Source organism: Gopherus evgoodei, chromosome 1 (genome assembly GCF_007399415.2).
Source record: "Gopherus evgoodei ecotype Sinaloan lineage chromosome 1, rGopEvg1_v1.p, whole genome shotgun sequence".
NCBI classification, from domain to species: Eukaryota; Metazoa; Chordata; order Testudines; family Testudinidae; genus Gopherus; species Gopherus evgoodei.
This window is the reverse complement of record NC_044322.1, coordinates 123437068-123452861: the sequence shown is the minus strand read 5'-3', so window position 1 is coordinate 123452861 and position 15794 is coordinate 123437068. Positions and strand designations below refer to the sequence as shown.

The 15794-nt window shown below is 40.4% G+C and overlaps 1 protein-coding gene across 3 annotated transcripts in view; it reads left to right on the top strand.

Annotated features, from left to right (window-relative positions):
- The window catches only part of SLC9A7 (solute carrier family 9 member A7), a 117898-nt gene that overhangs the window by 78421 nt on the left and 23683 nt on the right, over positions 1-15794 (top strand). For 2 of the 3 annotated variants that reach the window (XM_030571401.1, XM_030571403.1), the window contains exons 9-13: positions 308-396; positions 521-634; positions 3490-3601; positions 4979-5132; positions 11191-11250. In XM_030571401.1, coding sequence (XP_030427261.1) covers positions 308-396; positions 521-634; positions 3490-3601; positions 4979-5132; positions 11191-11250 — 529 coding nt within the window. The remainder of the gene's footprint in view (positions 1-307; positions 397-520; positions 635-3489; positions 3602-4978; positions 5133-11190; positions 11251-15794) is intronic. The other variant, XM_030571402.1, reaches the window with a different exon arrangement.

Here is a 15794-nt window from a genome sequence, read left to right as displayed (position 1 = left end):
TAACAAAAACATCATATAAACTTCCCTTTACTCTGAAGAATAAAACCTCAAGAACTAAAAAACAATGTGTTTAAACCATGAGTATAAGCAAAGGTGGCAGGGCAAGTGGCTGTCTTTGTTCTGTGTTGGTATAGCACCTCGAACAGTTGGATCCTGTTCCATGACCAGAGCTCCTTGGTGCAATGATCATACAAATAATAAATAAGGCAGTCAGGAGAATCAAGTAATTATGTTTATACTGGATTTAAGATGGTAAGCAAAGAACTTTATCATCCAGCTCAGTTTGTGTCTGTGAATCTATTTGCAGGTGTGGTGGCAGTTCTCTTCTGTGGAATTGCACAGGCTCATTATACATACAACAATTTGTCAGTTGAGTCAAGGAGCCGATCTAAGCAGGTAAGACCCTATTCTTCACTTCCCAAGTGGTGTAGTGTTGGTTTTTTGTTTTTTTGTTTTATATAATAAAAATGACAGTCTTATTTTTATATTAATTCTTCATTGTGAATGTTTTTCTCTCCAGCTCTTTGAGGTACTGCACTTCCTGGCTGAAAACTTCATATTTTCATACATGGGTTTAGCCCTTTTTACTTTCCAGAAACACATATTCAGCCCAATTTTCATCATTGGAGCTTTTGTATCCTTTCTTGCTTTTCATCTAACAAGTTAGTTATTTTTGGTGTACCTGAAAACTTGCCATGCCTTTTTGCCTTCTCTCAGCCACTGATGCATCTCAAAGAGATGATGTTTTTTGACTTGTTCCTGCAATATGCTGCTGATCCAAGAATCTTTTGAAAACAACCTTCATCTGCCCTTGCAGAGCTAAGGACCTTATGGCATGCATGGCCCTCATGTACCTAAACAGCTTCTAAGAGCTGTGTATCATTGGTTTATGTGCTCAGCAGCACATATGCTGGAGACAGCTACGCTCCCTGCAGTTATAACAGAACGAAAAGCTTCAAATATTCAGGGTGGAAAAGGTGTTTCAGAATTAAAGGATAGGAGAAGAATACCCTATGTTGTCTGCTCAAATCAGCTTACACAAATCTTGCATTAGTTAGGCCATGTCTATGCTACACAATTAAGTTGACCTATGTTAGACTGACTTACAGCCACAGCAATAATTACTGCGTTTGTTCATGTCCATTCTACTTTTCTTCTGTCAGTGGTGCGCGTCCTCACCAAAAGCGCTTGCACCAACTTATTTGGGGCAGTGTGTGGGCTGAGAGCCCAGGCTCTTAGTTCAGCACCACGCTCCCAGCTGGAGCCTGGCTGCTGCCCATGCTCCTAACTCCCCCCAGAGCTCCCAGCTGGAGCCTATACAGATACTGCCTCGCCCAACCTACATCAGCCTAAGCCTTGCCCCTCTCGTCGAGACAGGTTTACTTGGTCAGCGTAGCGGGCGGATTACAGCGACAGGAGGAACACTGTAGTGTGTATGCTTACATAGATTGATGTAAGCTGCCTTACATGGAGTTATTTGTAGTGGAGACATGCCGTTAGACACTCCTTTGCATATACCTGGAAAATGAATTAGCTGAGAGTAAATAACTGAGAAAACCTACCATGCCAGAGTCCATATAAGAGAGTACTAACTTTCTGTGAACAGCAATGGCTCAATAAAACCAGATGAAATTAGGGGTCTGTTTTTTTGTCTCACACACACACACACACACACACACACACACACACACACACACACACACACACACACACACACACACACACACACACACACACACACACACACACACACACAGAATGAAAAGAACAAGTAATCAATTGATCCATCACCTGTCACCATTCCCAGCGTCTGGCAAACAGACGCTAGGGACTGATGGACCTGTCCGCTATGAACTTATCTAGTTCTTTTTTGAACCCTGTTACAGTCTTGGTCATCACAACATCGTTTGGCAAAGAGTTCCATAAGTTGACAGTGCCTTGTATGAAGAAATATTTCCTTTTGTTTGTTTTAAACCTCCTGCCTATTAATTTCATTGGGTGACACCTAGTTCTTATGTTATGAGGAGTAAGTAACACTTTCTTCACACTAGTCATGATTTTATAGACTTCTGTCATATTCTACCCTGCTTAGTCTTCTCTTTTCCAAGATGAAAAGTCAGTCTTATTATTCTCGCCTCATACAGAAGCTGTTCCGTGCCCCAATCATTTTTGTTGCCATTTTCTGAATCTTTTCCAATTCAGATATACCTTTTTTTGAGATGGGGTAACCACATCTGCACACAGTTTTCAAGATGTGGACGTACCATAGAGGCAACATGGTATTTTCTGTCTTATTATCTAGCCTTTTCCTAGTTATTCCCAACATTCTGTTCACCTTTTTGACTGCCGCTGCACATTGAGTGGAGGTTTTCAGAAAACTATTCACAATGATTCCAAGATCTCTTACTTGCATGGTAACATCTAATTTAAACTCCATCATTTTATATGTATATATAGTTGGGATTATGTTTTCCAATGTGCATTACTTGCATTTATCAACATTGAATTTCACATGCCATTTTGTTGCCCAGTCACCCAGTTTTGAGAGATCCTTTTGTAGCTCTTCACAGTCTGCCTGGGACTTAACTATCTTAAGTAGTTTTATATCATCTGCACATCAAAACACATCTGGGATGCGCTAGGTAAGAATATTGTTTCTAAGGAGGTTGTTTTATCTCACTCTCCAACTGAACAATGTGCATGGATATTTGCAGCCTTCGTCATGATAAAATATAAACCTGCCTGAGGGAATGACATAGTTCAACTTGATGGCAAGATTCATGGAAGGTGTCCCCTTCCCAATGTGGCTAGCCTGCTGAGTTTTGGATAGATGAGTTCGTTTTTTTTTAAAAGGTGCTTTCCATTAGTGTATTTTAATGTCATATTCTCTTTCCTCTGCTGTTCTCTCACCCTGCCTTTTCAAATTCCACATACTATAGCAAAGTACTGCATATAAAGTGTTTCCCTGTTGTGTGAGCTCAACATATGGGCAACCAATGAGGTTTTTGTCTATCATATTGTATTTTAAAAGTGCTTTGGAGGAGGCTGTATCTTCCTTCTTCTCATCCATCCCTCTCCCCTCAACAAACTGATTCAGAACAAATAAATGGGTCTGGGGAATCCTCTTCAGTTTTAAAAAGCAGAGTTTAAGTTCTTGTGCTGAGGTCTGTTAGTTGTTAATATTTGCAGGTGTTTGTCTGCATCCTTCAATTTTTAAATATTTCAGTCTGCATCAAATAGCCTTGATTTATATATTCAGTGTCAAATGTATATACTGCAATAAGGTATAAAGTAATCAGCCTAATGAGTAAGAAGACCTTTTTACTGTCAGTGTACATTTCTAAGTCACTTATAGAAGGAAAAATAATGTACTTTTTGCTCCAGTGAGTAGGTTGTGTTAAGTTTCCAGTAGCATGATGATGGAGCAGACGTCAGTGACTATGTATTTATCTTAAGACCAGTGGATCTTTAACCCTCAACTGTGATCAGATTGCAATCTTTCTGGGCAGAGCTGCACACATCTACCCTCTCTCTTTCTTCTTGAATCTGGGCAGAAGGCACAAGATCAATTGGAACTTTCAGCACATGATGATGTTTTCAGGTAAAAGTGTTTGGTGAAGCAATAATTCTGTTTTTCATAAATCTAAATAATGCTCGTGAAAATCCTCCTTTTTATAACTGATGTGCAATTTCTAAATGGGAGAAGGGTAGTGTAGGGTGTGTGTGTGTGTTTTAATTAAAAAAATAATAATGCTGTAGCAATTGACTTAGCATAGCATCTTTATACAGTGTCTGTCTCCTATTCTTTAACTTGAGTTCTTTACAGACAGATCAGAATCTCTCACGATTCTGACAGGAGTGACAGTTTCTGGCCTCTGGAAGCTGGATGATTTCTGCATGGTTATGACTAAGATTGGTCAAAATGTTCATGTTTTGAAATTTTGCAAATAGAAATTTTGCAATATTTCTTCGTCCCCCCCTAATTTTGCTTTAGGGAATGACAGGAGCAGGACCAGTGCTGTCAGAAATATGTGTGTGTAAAAACCACCTAGAGCTAGAGTTAAAGTAAAGAAAAGGAGAGGGGAATATTTTTGTTTGCTTTCTCTGTCCCACAAGTGAGCTGCTAATGTTCATGCTTCCTTGCTAGTAAAAACAAATTACTGAGTGTTTTTACTGTTACAAATAAGTCCGTGGCTGCCTGTCTGAGTAGGCCTTGCTGCTGGAATTCTGAAAGCCACTGGGATGTGTGTTGTGCTTAGAAGCATGTTATTATTACCCTGAATTCTCCACGCTTTCAGCTCTTTTATAGCAACACTGGTGTTAGAGCTGTGGGAACAAACTGAAAAGTTTGCATGCTCCTTCTGGATGCAGGGAGCTTCTTAATTTCTAAAATGTATTTTTACTTCAGTCAGCAGGCAACTTCTTTCCACAAGCTTTTCTGGAAATATTTGTCCCAATTATTTATACACTTACCTTTGGACTCATAACCATGTTAAAGAAAATGCTGTGGCAGAGAATAAAGCTGTCAGGTACCTTGTTACTGCTTACTCATTTTCAGGGCAGATATGCTCCACCCTGAACCATGGCATAGGTTAGAGCAGTCTAAGAGCTGCTCTAACTTATGCCTGCTGACTCTGGTTTGTAAGGAACCATAGCCAGCTGAGCATAGCTGGAGCACAGAACACTCTCACTATGCCCCCTCACTATCATAACATAGCCCCTGTGCCTGAGGTGAGTGGGGATTTGTGCAGGGCATTGCAGTGCTGATGTTGCACATCTTAATGGGCTAGATCAGGTGGTGGTTTCATGATGTTTGGTTATTTTAAGAAGCTGATACAGTGGAGAGTCCCTTCTTTTGACTCCTACATGTTATCTTGGGGTTTTGTTTTTAGACTGGATGAGTGTTTAAGGAAGTGCTGTGAAAACTGTCACTGGTTCTTAAGAAGTTCACCTAGTTCATTCCTTTCTTTCTGTGCAGGTCTTAGAGGAGCCATGGCATTTGCTCTGGCCATACGAGACACTGCTACTTACTCCCATCAAATGATGTTCTCAACAACCCTTCTTATTGTCTTTTTCACTGTCTGGATTATTGGTGGAGGCACAACACCCATGCTGTCATGGCTGAACATTAGGTCAGTACACATCCAAACACTGGGCAATGTTATAGTCTTTAAAAAAACAACACTGTACTGTGCTAGTCGCTGATACATTAAAACCACCTGTGTGATGCTTGTTAGGCATCTCTAGATTTTAAGAGGTACAGATGTATTGGTAAGGATGCTAAATAAGAAGCTATTTTCGTTGACACTATGAGTGTATTGTACAGTAGGATCCCTATTAACCAAAACACCTGGAGGCCTGAGCTCCTTAGCAGGATAGAAGTAACATCTATTGACTTGAATGGAAATTGCTCGCATCCTACTAGGAGACAGTAGGCCCCTGTATCCCAACTTCTATATCAATGAACTAACACCAGTCCCCATCTATTGGCCCCTTGTAATAGCCCTGATCCCATTGAATTCAGTGGGAGACTTTCCATGGTTTCAGTGGGAACTGGATCTAAACAGGCTGTTATCCAAACAAAACTGGTATTTCCTGGACTGTTAGAACAATCAGGATCTTACTGTACTGCTTGAGGACATGGGCAGCATAAAGATTATGGTTATGGTATGTAATCATAACAACTTAGTCAAACTGCCAATATATGGTTGTAGGCATATATTTTTTTGAAGCTACTTATCATGGGAAGCAAAAGCCCTAGTAGAGGATCATGAATTCATCAATGGTTATTTAGCAGGTATGCCCCTGCTATATTAGGGTTTTGGCGTACTGTACACATAGCTGTGTGGCTGTTACAACGTGCTGATTGCCTTCAATACTAAGTGTGTTCACCAGAATTTGCAATATCCAACATCCTGTAGTAGGGTACAGGTAAGCACCAGGGAAAACTGCAGATGCTGAGGTAACAGTCTCTATTTATCTTTGCTAAAATTAGCAGGTTAGGGACCACCCCTGTAGTTAGACAAAGAGAGGAAATTGCCAGCTGATATGTATTTCCTAGGTTCAGTTAAGGAATGACTCGAAGCAGATGGGATTTCCAAAAGCACTTGGAATTGGCCTAACTGCTCCCATTGGAAATCAGTGAAAGTTGAACCATTGCAATCAATGGGTGCAGAAACAGGCCAGTGCTGAGCACTTCTGGGAATCCCGCACACTGACTTGTTTTCCTCTAGAATTTTCTAGGCAAATTCTCAGAAGACAGACCAGCTATGGCTACCAAAGACGCTCAGGCATTACCCACCCCCAACCTCTTAGATTCTCACCTCACCGTGATGACCTTGGGATCATTCCAGATGGCTGGCAGTTAAACTCATACAGCTGGGTACATTCTTGAGTGTTTGGGTTGGGCTTAGTTGGGACAACTGGAAATATTACTCATATCACAGGCCTGTCGTTATTTTTTGCAATTTGAGGATGAGGTGTACCTCTCTTGCAGTGACAAATCCTTTTTGGTGGTCCAGCCTAGGAACCTGAGGTGATAGGAACATTTCTGGAGACATTTGAGGGAGGACATGGGTTTTTCTGACAGATTATTTTGTTGATGTTAGGGCCACTTCAATAGTTTTGCTCCATCAGTAGGCCATGAAGCAGCACAGGTGAAAACACTAGTTGACTAGTGCTGTGATACCACTCCTGGAATACAGTAGCTTCCAAAAGACAACTGTGATGTCACAGCAGGGCAGATTGACATACCTACAGATATTAAATTGTGTGTTGGAGGCATAACAGCACTCCCTGTTTGGAAGTGAAAAGAAATCACTACCTTTTTGACTTGGTTGAACAGAACAAAATGATTAACCTCTCATCTGTATCATTATATAGATCTGTTTGTAGCATGCTGATTAGGAAATGCAGTATTTGACTGACCCCTGTACAGTGTTCACTGGAATTGCTGCAGTTTGTCTTCCCGGAGGCCACGTAAAATTAAACTTACTTAAACCAGGAGGTGGCAGCCATGTGCAGCTGAATAAGAGTTAGAAACTCAAACACTGGTTAGTGGTCATTTGTCTTGATACAGTGCCAGCCACTGAGAAGTAAAATGCCCCCTTTGTTATAGGAGGGTAGCAGAGGGATAGAGATAACTGCTTCCTAGTGAAGCTCAGAAGAGTTTAACGTGCTAGTTCTTATCCTTTTGGGTAGAGTGTGAGGCATCAGAAGATGCAGTATAAACATAGAACTAAAGGGAGTCTGTATCTCAAACAGAAGCAATAGCATGGAATATAGGGCTCAGCTGAGGTGCAGTATGAAATTCAGGGTATTGACTGTTTCTTTACGTGGATGATGCCTGGGCCCCTGGCACTTATGCCCTTTAAATTAGATTGTAATAAATAAAGCATGAGAGATTGAGAGTTAAGAAGTGTTTAATTATACAGGATACTTTAACAGAAAAGAGATTAAAGGTTAACACTGCTTTTTGTTCATTTACTAGATGAAGTGGGAGAGGGGGGCAATGATGCACTTCATGAATTGGACCTATAATTCAGAAGTTGCAGACAATCATAAAAAAGGCCACTTGTACCCTGTGAAATTCAGAGTGGTTTTAACCTTAAACTTCAGTTTAATTCTTGAGCCATTAGTATAACGAGTTTATAAAAGAAAAAACTAAAAGTCCAGCTAAAACTAATAAAATTCTTCCATGCTTGCCTTGTTTGGGACGTTATGTCCATTTTACATTCAGCCACTGGAAACAAAACATGTTTAAATTTTTAACATCAGTAATGGGAATGAAAAATTATCATATCAGATGCTTGAGTTTCTTGGATCTCAAAGATGTCTTTGGAAGATTACATTTAAGTACCTGAATGGTAAACGGCTATATTCTTGGAGGAGTGAGTTTGTTTTTGTTTGGAAAATACAGTTTAGCTTGGATAGTCTAGTGTGTGTTTGGGGGGGGGGGGGATTTTAAAAATCCAGTCTGCTCCCATGTGGTGGTTAAAGCCAAGAAATATTTTTCCTGCCTGAAGTTGCTAACAAACTTCAGAGAGATCTGACAGGCCAATAAATGAGAAACATTGTCAAAGTTCCTCTCTAGAGAGTGGCTGGCAAGATTTCACTTGTACTTCTAACAGAGAAAAGGAACTCTTGCGTTTATATCTCAAAATAAGGGTCTGTCATTATTCATTAGGAATGGGTGACCCATTGGGGCAGAGCTTCCTTTTTCCAGTTTAGTACTGAATGTTCCATTGAAGCAAAATGCTGACTAATGTCTCCCCTTTTTGTTCAGAATTTGTTGTTTCAAACTAGGTGAGTGGGAATAGTCACTACAAGTAACTGAGATTAATTAATTTCAAAACATGAATTTTAATTGGTAAACAAACTTTTTTGTGAATTTTAGGAACTGTAAAATAGCTTGTGATAAAGATATAATTAAGCACTGTTCTTGCTAGGGGGAGAGGTTTTGATTTCCAATACTAACTTTTCTGGTTTTTTGCTACTTAAATGATGCATAGTGACATGGTTACTATTGAAATAGCAGGATTTTTAATTGAAGTCCTGTTGTCAAGCTTATTCAGATACAAAGACTTTTATTTAATGTTTTAACTATATGGAAGTAAAATTGCACAATGTACAACTGAGCTTTAAAATTTAAGCAATGAGAAATAGAGTGATGTGCAGTAAATGAGGCATGGGGCCAGATACTGACCCCTGAGAATAAAACAAAATATTTAATAGCTAACTCATTCAGTGAGCACCATCCAGTGCACTGAATGAGGCAGGTGTCCTGTGGAGAAAATTTGCAGATTGTAATTCAGCTTTTAATTACATGATCACAAGTCTGAGTTAAGATTGCACAGGCAGAAATTCCATCATACTGACACTCACATGGGTCATCAGCTGGTTTGAAACCTATTTAGCCCCCTTCCTAAGCCCTTGCTCCTCATCCCAGTCTTCTCTTCCTCTGGGTTCTCTGTCCAAGTCCTAGCTCCTCCCCAGGCTCCACATCTAGTCTCCACTTCCCACACTCCCAAACTCCTTACCCAACTGGTCTCCCTACCCTCCCCCACAATTTTGAGTGTGAGCTCAGTCTCCCCATCCCTACCCCCGCATTGGCTCCCTGTCCCCTTGACCAATAGGACCCAGTCACCCCTTCACCCCGTTCTGGCCCTAGTCCCCTCTGCCTTCAAGTCAGACTGCTTCATCCTCTGCTCTGCCTGGACAGCCGGGCTTCCTGCTCTCAGTGCCTGTGCTGGTGCCACTGTGGCCTCAGTACTGGGAAAGGGCAGTTAATCCCTGACACCAGAGTGCCCTCCTGCCAGATTTGAAGTCCCTACTCCAAAGTATGGAGGCACTAGAGCTTCTCAACAGAATGGTTGGAGGGATATTTTGACATCAGTAAAAATGTATTTTTCCCTAAACTCATTCTGAGGAAAAAGCTGAACAGGTTTTGTTGTAATTTTCCAAAAATAGCTGAGACTGACATACGCCATGGAAAATATCAGCCTGTTAGTTTGGCAGTTCTAAGCAACTGAAAAGAGAATCTTAGAATGGAAAGACTCAGGGAACCTTAACTGTAGGTGTCACAACCTGCACAAGGTAACCTTAATTCTGGAACATGCTCATTTTAGAATTCTCAACTTTACAACCTTCAATGTTGTTTTTTTTTTTAAATATATTTTTGTGAGTGTATGAATTGGCCATATTTTATATACATATGCACACAATCTCTCTCTCTCTCTGTATCTATATTATAGCTATATCGTATATCTACATGTGTAGCCAATCATAGAATTGTAGGGCTGGAAGGGACCTTGAGAAGTCATCTAGTTCAGCCCCTGCACTGAAGCAGGTAAAAGTAAACCTAGACCATCTCTGACAGATGTTTGTCCAGCCTGTTCTTAAAAACCTCCATTGAGGGGGATTCCACAACTTCCCTTGGAAGTCTGTTCCAGAACTTAACTACCCTTCTAGCTGAAAAGTTTTTGCTAATATCTAACTTAAAACCTCCCCTTGCTGCAGATTAAACTAGTTACTACTTGTCCTTCCTTCAGTGGCCATGGAGAAGAATTGATCACAGTCCTCTTGATAACAGCCGTTAGCGTATCTGAAGATTTATATTAAGTCCCTCTGTCTTCTTTTCTCAAGATTTAACATGCCCAGGTTTTTTAATCTTTCCTTGTAGATCAGGTTTACTAAAGCTTTTCTCATGTTTGTGGCTGTCCTTTGGACTCACGCCAGGTTGTTCACATCTTTCCTAAAGATGTAGCACCCAGAATTGGACACTATTCCAGCTGAGGCCTCACTAGCGCAGAGTAGAGTCAGACTATTACCTTTTGTAACTTCGGTACAACACTCCCTTTAATACACCCTAGAATGATATTAACCTTTTTAAAAAGTACATCACATTGTTGACTCGTATTCAATTTGTGATCCACTATAACTCCCAGATCCTTTTTCAGCAGTACCGTTCCCCATTTTGTAGTTGTACATTTGATTTTTACTTCAAGAATGTAGTACTTTGCACTTATCTTTATTGAATTTCTTCTTGTTGAATTTAGACCAATTCTTCAATTTGTCGAAGTCATTTTGAATTCTAATCCTGTCCTCCGAAATACTTGCAACCCTTCCCAGCGTGGTGTCATCTGCAGATTTTATAGCCATACTCGCCACTACATTATCCAAGTCACTAATGAAAATACTGAATAGTACCAGACCCAGGACAGACCCTTGCAAGACCCCACTAAATACACCCTCCCAGTCTGACAGTGACCCACTGATAACTTCTCTTTGAGTATGGTCTTTCAACCAGTTGGGCACCCACCTTTATAGTAATTTTGTCCACCTTGTAATAATTGCTAGAACTAATTGTTACATGTACTTTGTTGTCATGTAAAGATTCTATGGTAACATGGTTGGATCTACTTTTCTTGGAGGTGATAGCTTCTGGATGTGATTATCACCCACATGGTTGTATGAAAACAAACTAAGGGATGTTATTAGCAAATGTTTATCATACAGTGTTGTCATTGTTACTTTCTATGTTTGTTTTTTTTTTGTTATTTTGTATTCCATTTTTATTTTGTGTGTTTGTTTCTGTTGGTGGTTTTGGTTTGTTTTTATTTTGAGCTTGGCTAAAGATACCAGCTCACAAACATTTTCTGTTACTTACGTCCCATTCTTGTGCTGTACCAGAGTTGGTGATCATGCTCCATCGGTGGAAGAGATAAATGAAAGCCGCTGGCTGTACTTCAGGTGACACTGATTTTCTCAGTATAAAATTAACCTGGTGCTTGGCTTTCTTCACCTTTCTAACCCAAAATATGTGTTCTTCTTTCTACGCTACGGCATACTGCTTCTTTTCAAATGAGGGACTGTACAGTTTCTATAGTTCTGAATCAGTTTAGTTCCGTGAGCTGAAAGGGTGTGGTTCTCACAGGCAGGGCTTTCACTCTTGCAGTTTTTCCAATTTTTTTTTTTTGTTATTCCCCTTAAAATCTGGATAACAGACCCCTTCTACCTCACCCACATGCTTAGGAAAGAAAGTAAAATGGTTCTTTTATTGTAAAAATAATAAAAATAAAACATCCTCTGACTTCTGTGAGTTGGGAAATCATGGATTTGATCCTATAATCCTTATTCATGCAAGTAGTCTACATGACTTCCAGGGGGTTACTCAGGAGAGTAAGACTGACTCCCACCACAGTTGCAGGACTGTCCCATATTGGAACCCTCCCAAGAAAGGTGCTGATCGGAGCTGATCAATTGAGTTCAGTGGGAGAGGAGTCAAGATTAGTTTCCAAAACCAATGAACTGGTAAACAAGGCCTGTTATAGGCTCTTGAAGTTGTGTATAGTGTAATAATTACATTCCTTTGGTGCATCTTTAATGCGCCCTCTTCTATCAGAGAAGTCCCAACAAACCAGTTAGTTTTTAGAACCACAAATAGGCCAACGCCAAAACAAGCTGCATTGAGAACCATAATAGTTAAAGTACTACCAGCATTCAGGGCTGTTACCACAGTAACTGTACATGCTTAGACATACCACCTATGGTGAATTCCTGCCCTCCGTTTCAGGCTTTGGGAAGGCTGGACTTGGGCAATATCACCAAGAATTAGAGCTGCTCTGCTTTCTATGGCCCAGTGTGGAGTTTCTCAAAGTGAGGATCAGTCGGGCTTTTATAAGTGTTTTTTTCCAACTTTTTTTTTTTTCAAGTAAACTTTCCCTTTGAGTTTGTTTTCATGTGTGTTGGCAGAAGTCACAATGACAGTAGCACCATTGTCACAGGGACTCGGCTCATGAACATGTGCATGCAAGGTGGGGAGGAGACTGCCTAACTACAGTGATGACAGTGCTCAGCTTTTGGGTCACAGTTGGCATATCTGAGTAATTACTATGGCACCAAGAGTGATGCCAGAATTCTACTGTAATTCTAGATCCCTTCCAAACCAAATTGGTTAAGGAAATAGTGTTGACAGGGAAAGGCTGGTAGCTAAGGAACTCAGTTGACAGATAAAGTTACAAGCTCAGTGATAATCCATTTACCATTAAAACATGTCTTAAAGTAAGATAAGCTGTTCATATTCTGAAAAATAGAGAATTATTTTCATAAGGGGTCACACCTTCAGTTCAGTGAGCTTGTTTTTTGCTCTAGATACTGTTACTTTGTTGTGTCTGTATAAATTCCACTCACTATCCCAAGACCAGAATGAAAATGATGACTAAACAGTATTTTTACTAAGACAGTTTGTAGGCATCTGGTTCTACATAATAAAATAGTGAAATGATGCTAAAAGGAGAAATGCATTTTTAATTGTCCGACAGAACAGAAAATTTTTCACACATGATTTTTCTCATGTACTGTTATCCCTCAGCCAAGTGTTAATTAAATAATTTTGTTGCCAAATCAAACACTACATCTGTGCAGTCCTAGGGCTGGTCCACACTACGGGGGGGAAATCGATCTTAGATACGCAACTTCTACGTGAATAACGTAGCTGAAGTCAAATATGTAAGATCGGATTACTCACCCGTCCACACCGTGCGGGATCGATGTCCGCGGCTCCCCCTGTCGATTCCAGAACTCCATTGGGGTTGATGGAGTTCCGGAATCGATATAAGCGCGTTTGGGGATCGATATATCGCATCTAGATTAGACGCGATATATCGATCCCCGAGCAATCGATTTTAACCCGCCAATACGGCGGGTAGTCTGGACATAGACCTAGAAACCATATGTTGCAGCTATGGATTGTCAGAGTGGATAGCACAGAAAATAGTGGTGGTTGCTGGGACTGCACTGCCATGTTCTTGGCTGCATTGCAGCTGACATGCCCTTCAAGTCACATAATCTGGTCAGTGCTTAGACCAACATATGCTTGTTCATCTGGCTTTCCAGTAGACTGTTTCAGTGAAATTCCAAGATGATTGGGCTTACTATTGTCACTGTGCACCTGGTGAATAAGAGCTAATCCAAGTAAATCAGTACAGCCCTGAACAATTTTGTACTTCAGTACAATTCAGGTGAACAGTAACAAAGATTGACTTCCATAGCAATTGATCTTTGTAATTGCTTATGAAGCATGCAAGTAAAGGGAAACCACTTTGCTCTGAGAGACTTTTCTGTAACAGCAAGAGCTTTTCTTGAACTGAACTGGAACTCTGTCTTGACTCCAAAGCGAATTATAATATTTGATTACATTCTCTGCACTAAATTTTGATGGTGGGAACAGTAGGATTCGTCATGAATTGTAGTTAAGGATTATTAATTATTTGGTTACTTAATAACTAGTGGTCAACATCCTTGTAGGGAGTAATATTAACAAAGACTAGCACTCGAACATTTCAACTTTAGAAAAGGGAGTCATTTACAGGAGAGACTTAGTCAAAAAAACCATGAAGTTAAGCAAAAAACTAAAAATCCTTAGACTTTGCATAAAGACTGTTAATAAGCATTCCATAATAGACACATCAGGCACACATACCCCCTAAACAAAAACGAAGCAGACGGGCAAGAAAAAAGTTAGCTTGGCTAAGTGTTAAGATGCAAGAGGTTACTTGAGACTCAGAGGTGTGTGTCAGAAAATGGAAATCCAGGCCAAGTGAAGCCAACAGAAAAGCCTATAAATTACAGCAGGTAAAATGGGAATTATGAGGGACAAGAGAATTTTAAGATCAAATAATCAAAGACATTAAACAAAGATTTTTTTTTTTGGAAAGACTGCTTTATATGAAGTGAGGTTGTACTGAAGTTGGGAAGCAAGGAGGGTAAAACATCAAAGACTTTGAGGGACTGGTGAGTACGGACTAACAGGGAGCAAAGGAACCAATTAAGGAGGAGAAGGACGTTGACGCTAAATATTTTCTTTGCATCTGTCTTCACCACAGAACATATTAGGGAGATACTTATCCTTTTTTCTGGTATTAAAATGACATACTGTCTGAGATTATGGTCTCAAAAAGAAGAGCTGCTAGAACAAATTGATAAAAGGCAAAAAGTCACCTAGTTAGTACAAGCCTAAGAATGAAGTGGCTGAGCTGCTAAGAAAAATAAACACTTGCATTAAAAATCAGCTACTGTACTGGAGGACACCAAATATTGTACCTGTTTAAAAAAAATGCTGAAAGATGAGACTAATAATTCAAACCAGTAGGCCCTATTTTGGTACCCTGCTAATTGGCTGAAACAAATAAAAAATAGGACTGAAGAACGCTAAGGTGAACATATGATAGGAAATAACCTGTCTGACTTCTACAAAGGGAAATCAATAGAAATGAGGTTTTTTCCTCCACAGAAAATTGTAATGAAAACTTAAAAGTTTGCATCTAAAGTTTCCACAGAAAATTTCAGTTTGGAGCAGAAATTGGAATACTGAAAAATTTCAGCCAAAACCCAGAATAATTCTGTTTTGGAAATGCTGCTGTAGTGCTTCGTGTGAGTTGTAGTTCAAGTGCCTCCTGCCCAGGGCCGGCGCTTCCATTTAGATGACCTAGGCGGTCACCTATGGCGCCAGGATTTGGGAGTGCGGCATTTTGACAGTGGGGGGTCCTTCCGCTCTCTGGATCTTTGGCGGCAATTCTGCGGCGGGTCCTTCAGCGGCGGGTCCTGGAGCGAGTGAAGTGTCAGGAAGACCAGGAGCGCGGAAGGCCGCCACCCCCCCCCCTGCAGAATTGCCGCCAACGACCGGGAGCGTGGAAGGACCCCTGCCTAGGGCGCCAAAAACCCTGGCGCCGCTCCTGCTCATGCCCCCATTCTCCTCTTTGTGCTGTGCTTTTAAGAGGCACAACATAGAATCTCACCCTGTGCAGAAAAAGTATTTCCGTATCAGTTTAAAGCTTGTTCCCTTTCAGTTTCATTGATGCCCTCTTTTTTTATGATAAAAGGGAACAGTATTGTCCAACCTACCTTCTCTGTCTCATTCATTGTAACTTTATCATGTCCCTTCTGTCCACCATTGATAGGCCCTCGTCTGGGATTTTCTGTTCTGTTCTGGTAATCCTATCTCTAAAAGGATGTAGCCAAAATAGAGGAGAGTTCTAGATGTGTAATGAGTGGCCTGGAAAATCTATATGAGGAGAGTAAACTAAACAGTCCGTTTTCTACAAAAGTAAACAAATAAGAGAGAACATGATTGTTACACAATGTGAGTGTGTCATTTACTCTTATTTTTTCCCTTACTCCTAATACAAGGAGACATTCAATAAAATTGAAAGACTATAAATTTAACACCGATAAACCCTTCTTTTGTGGATTGCACAATTAATCTGTGGAATTTGGTGCCACAAGACATCCTGGAG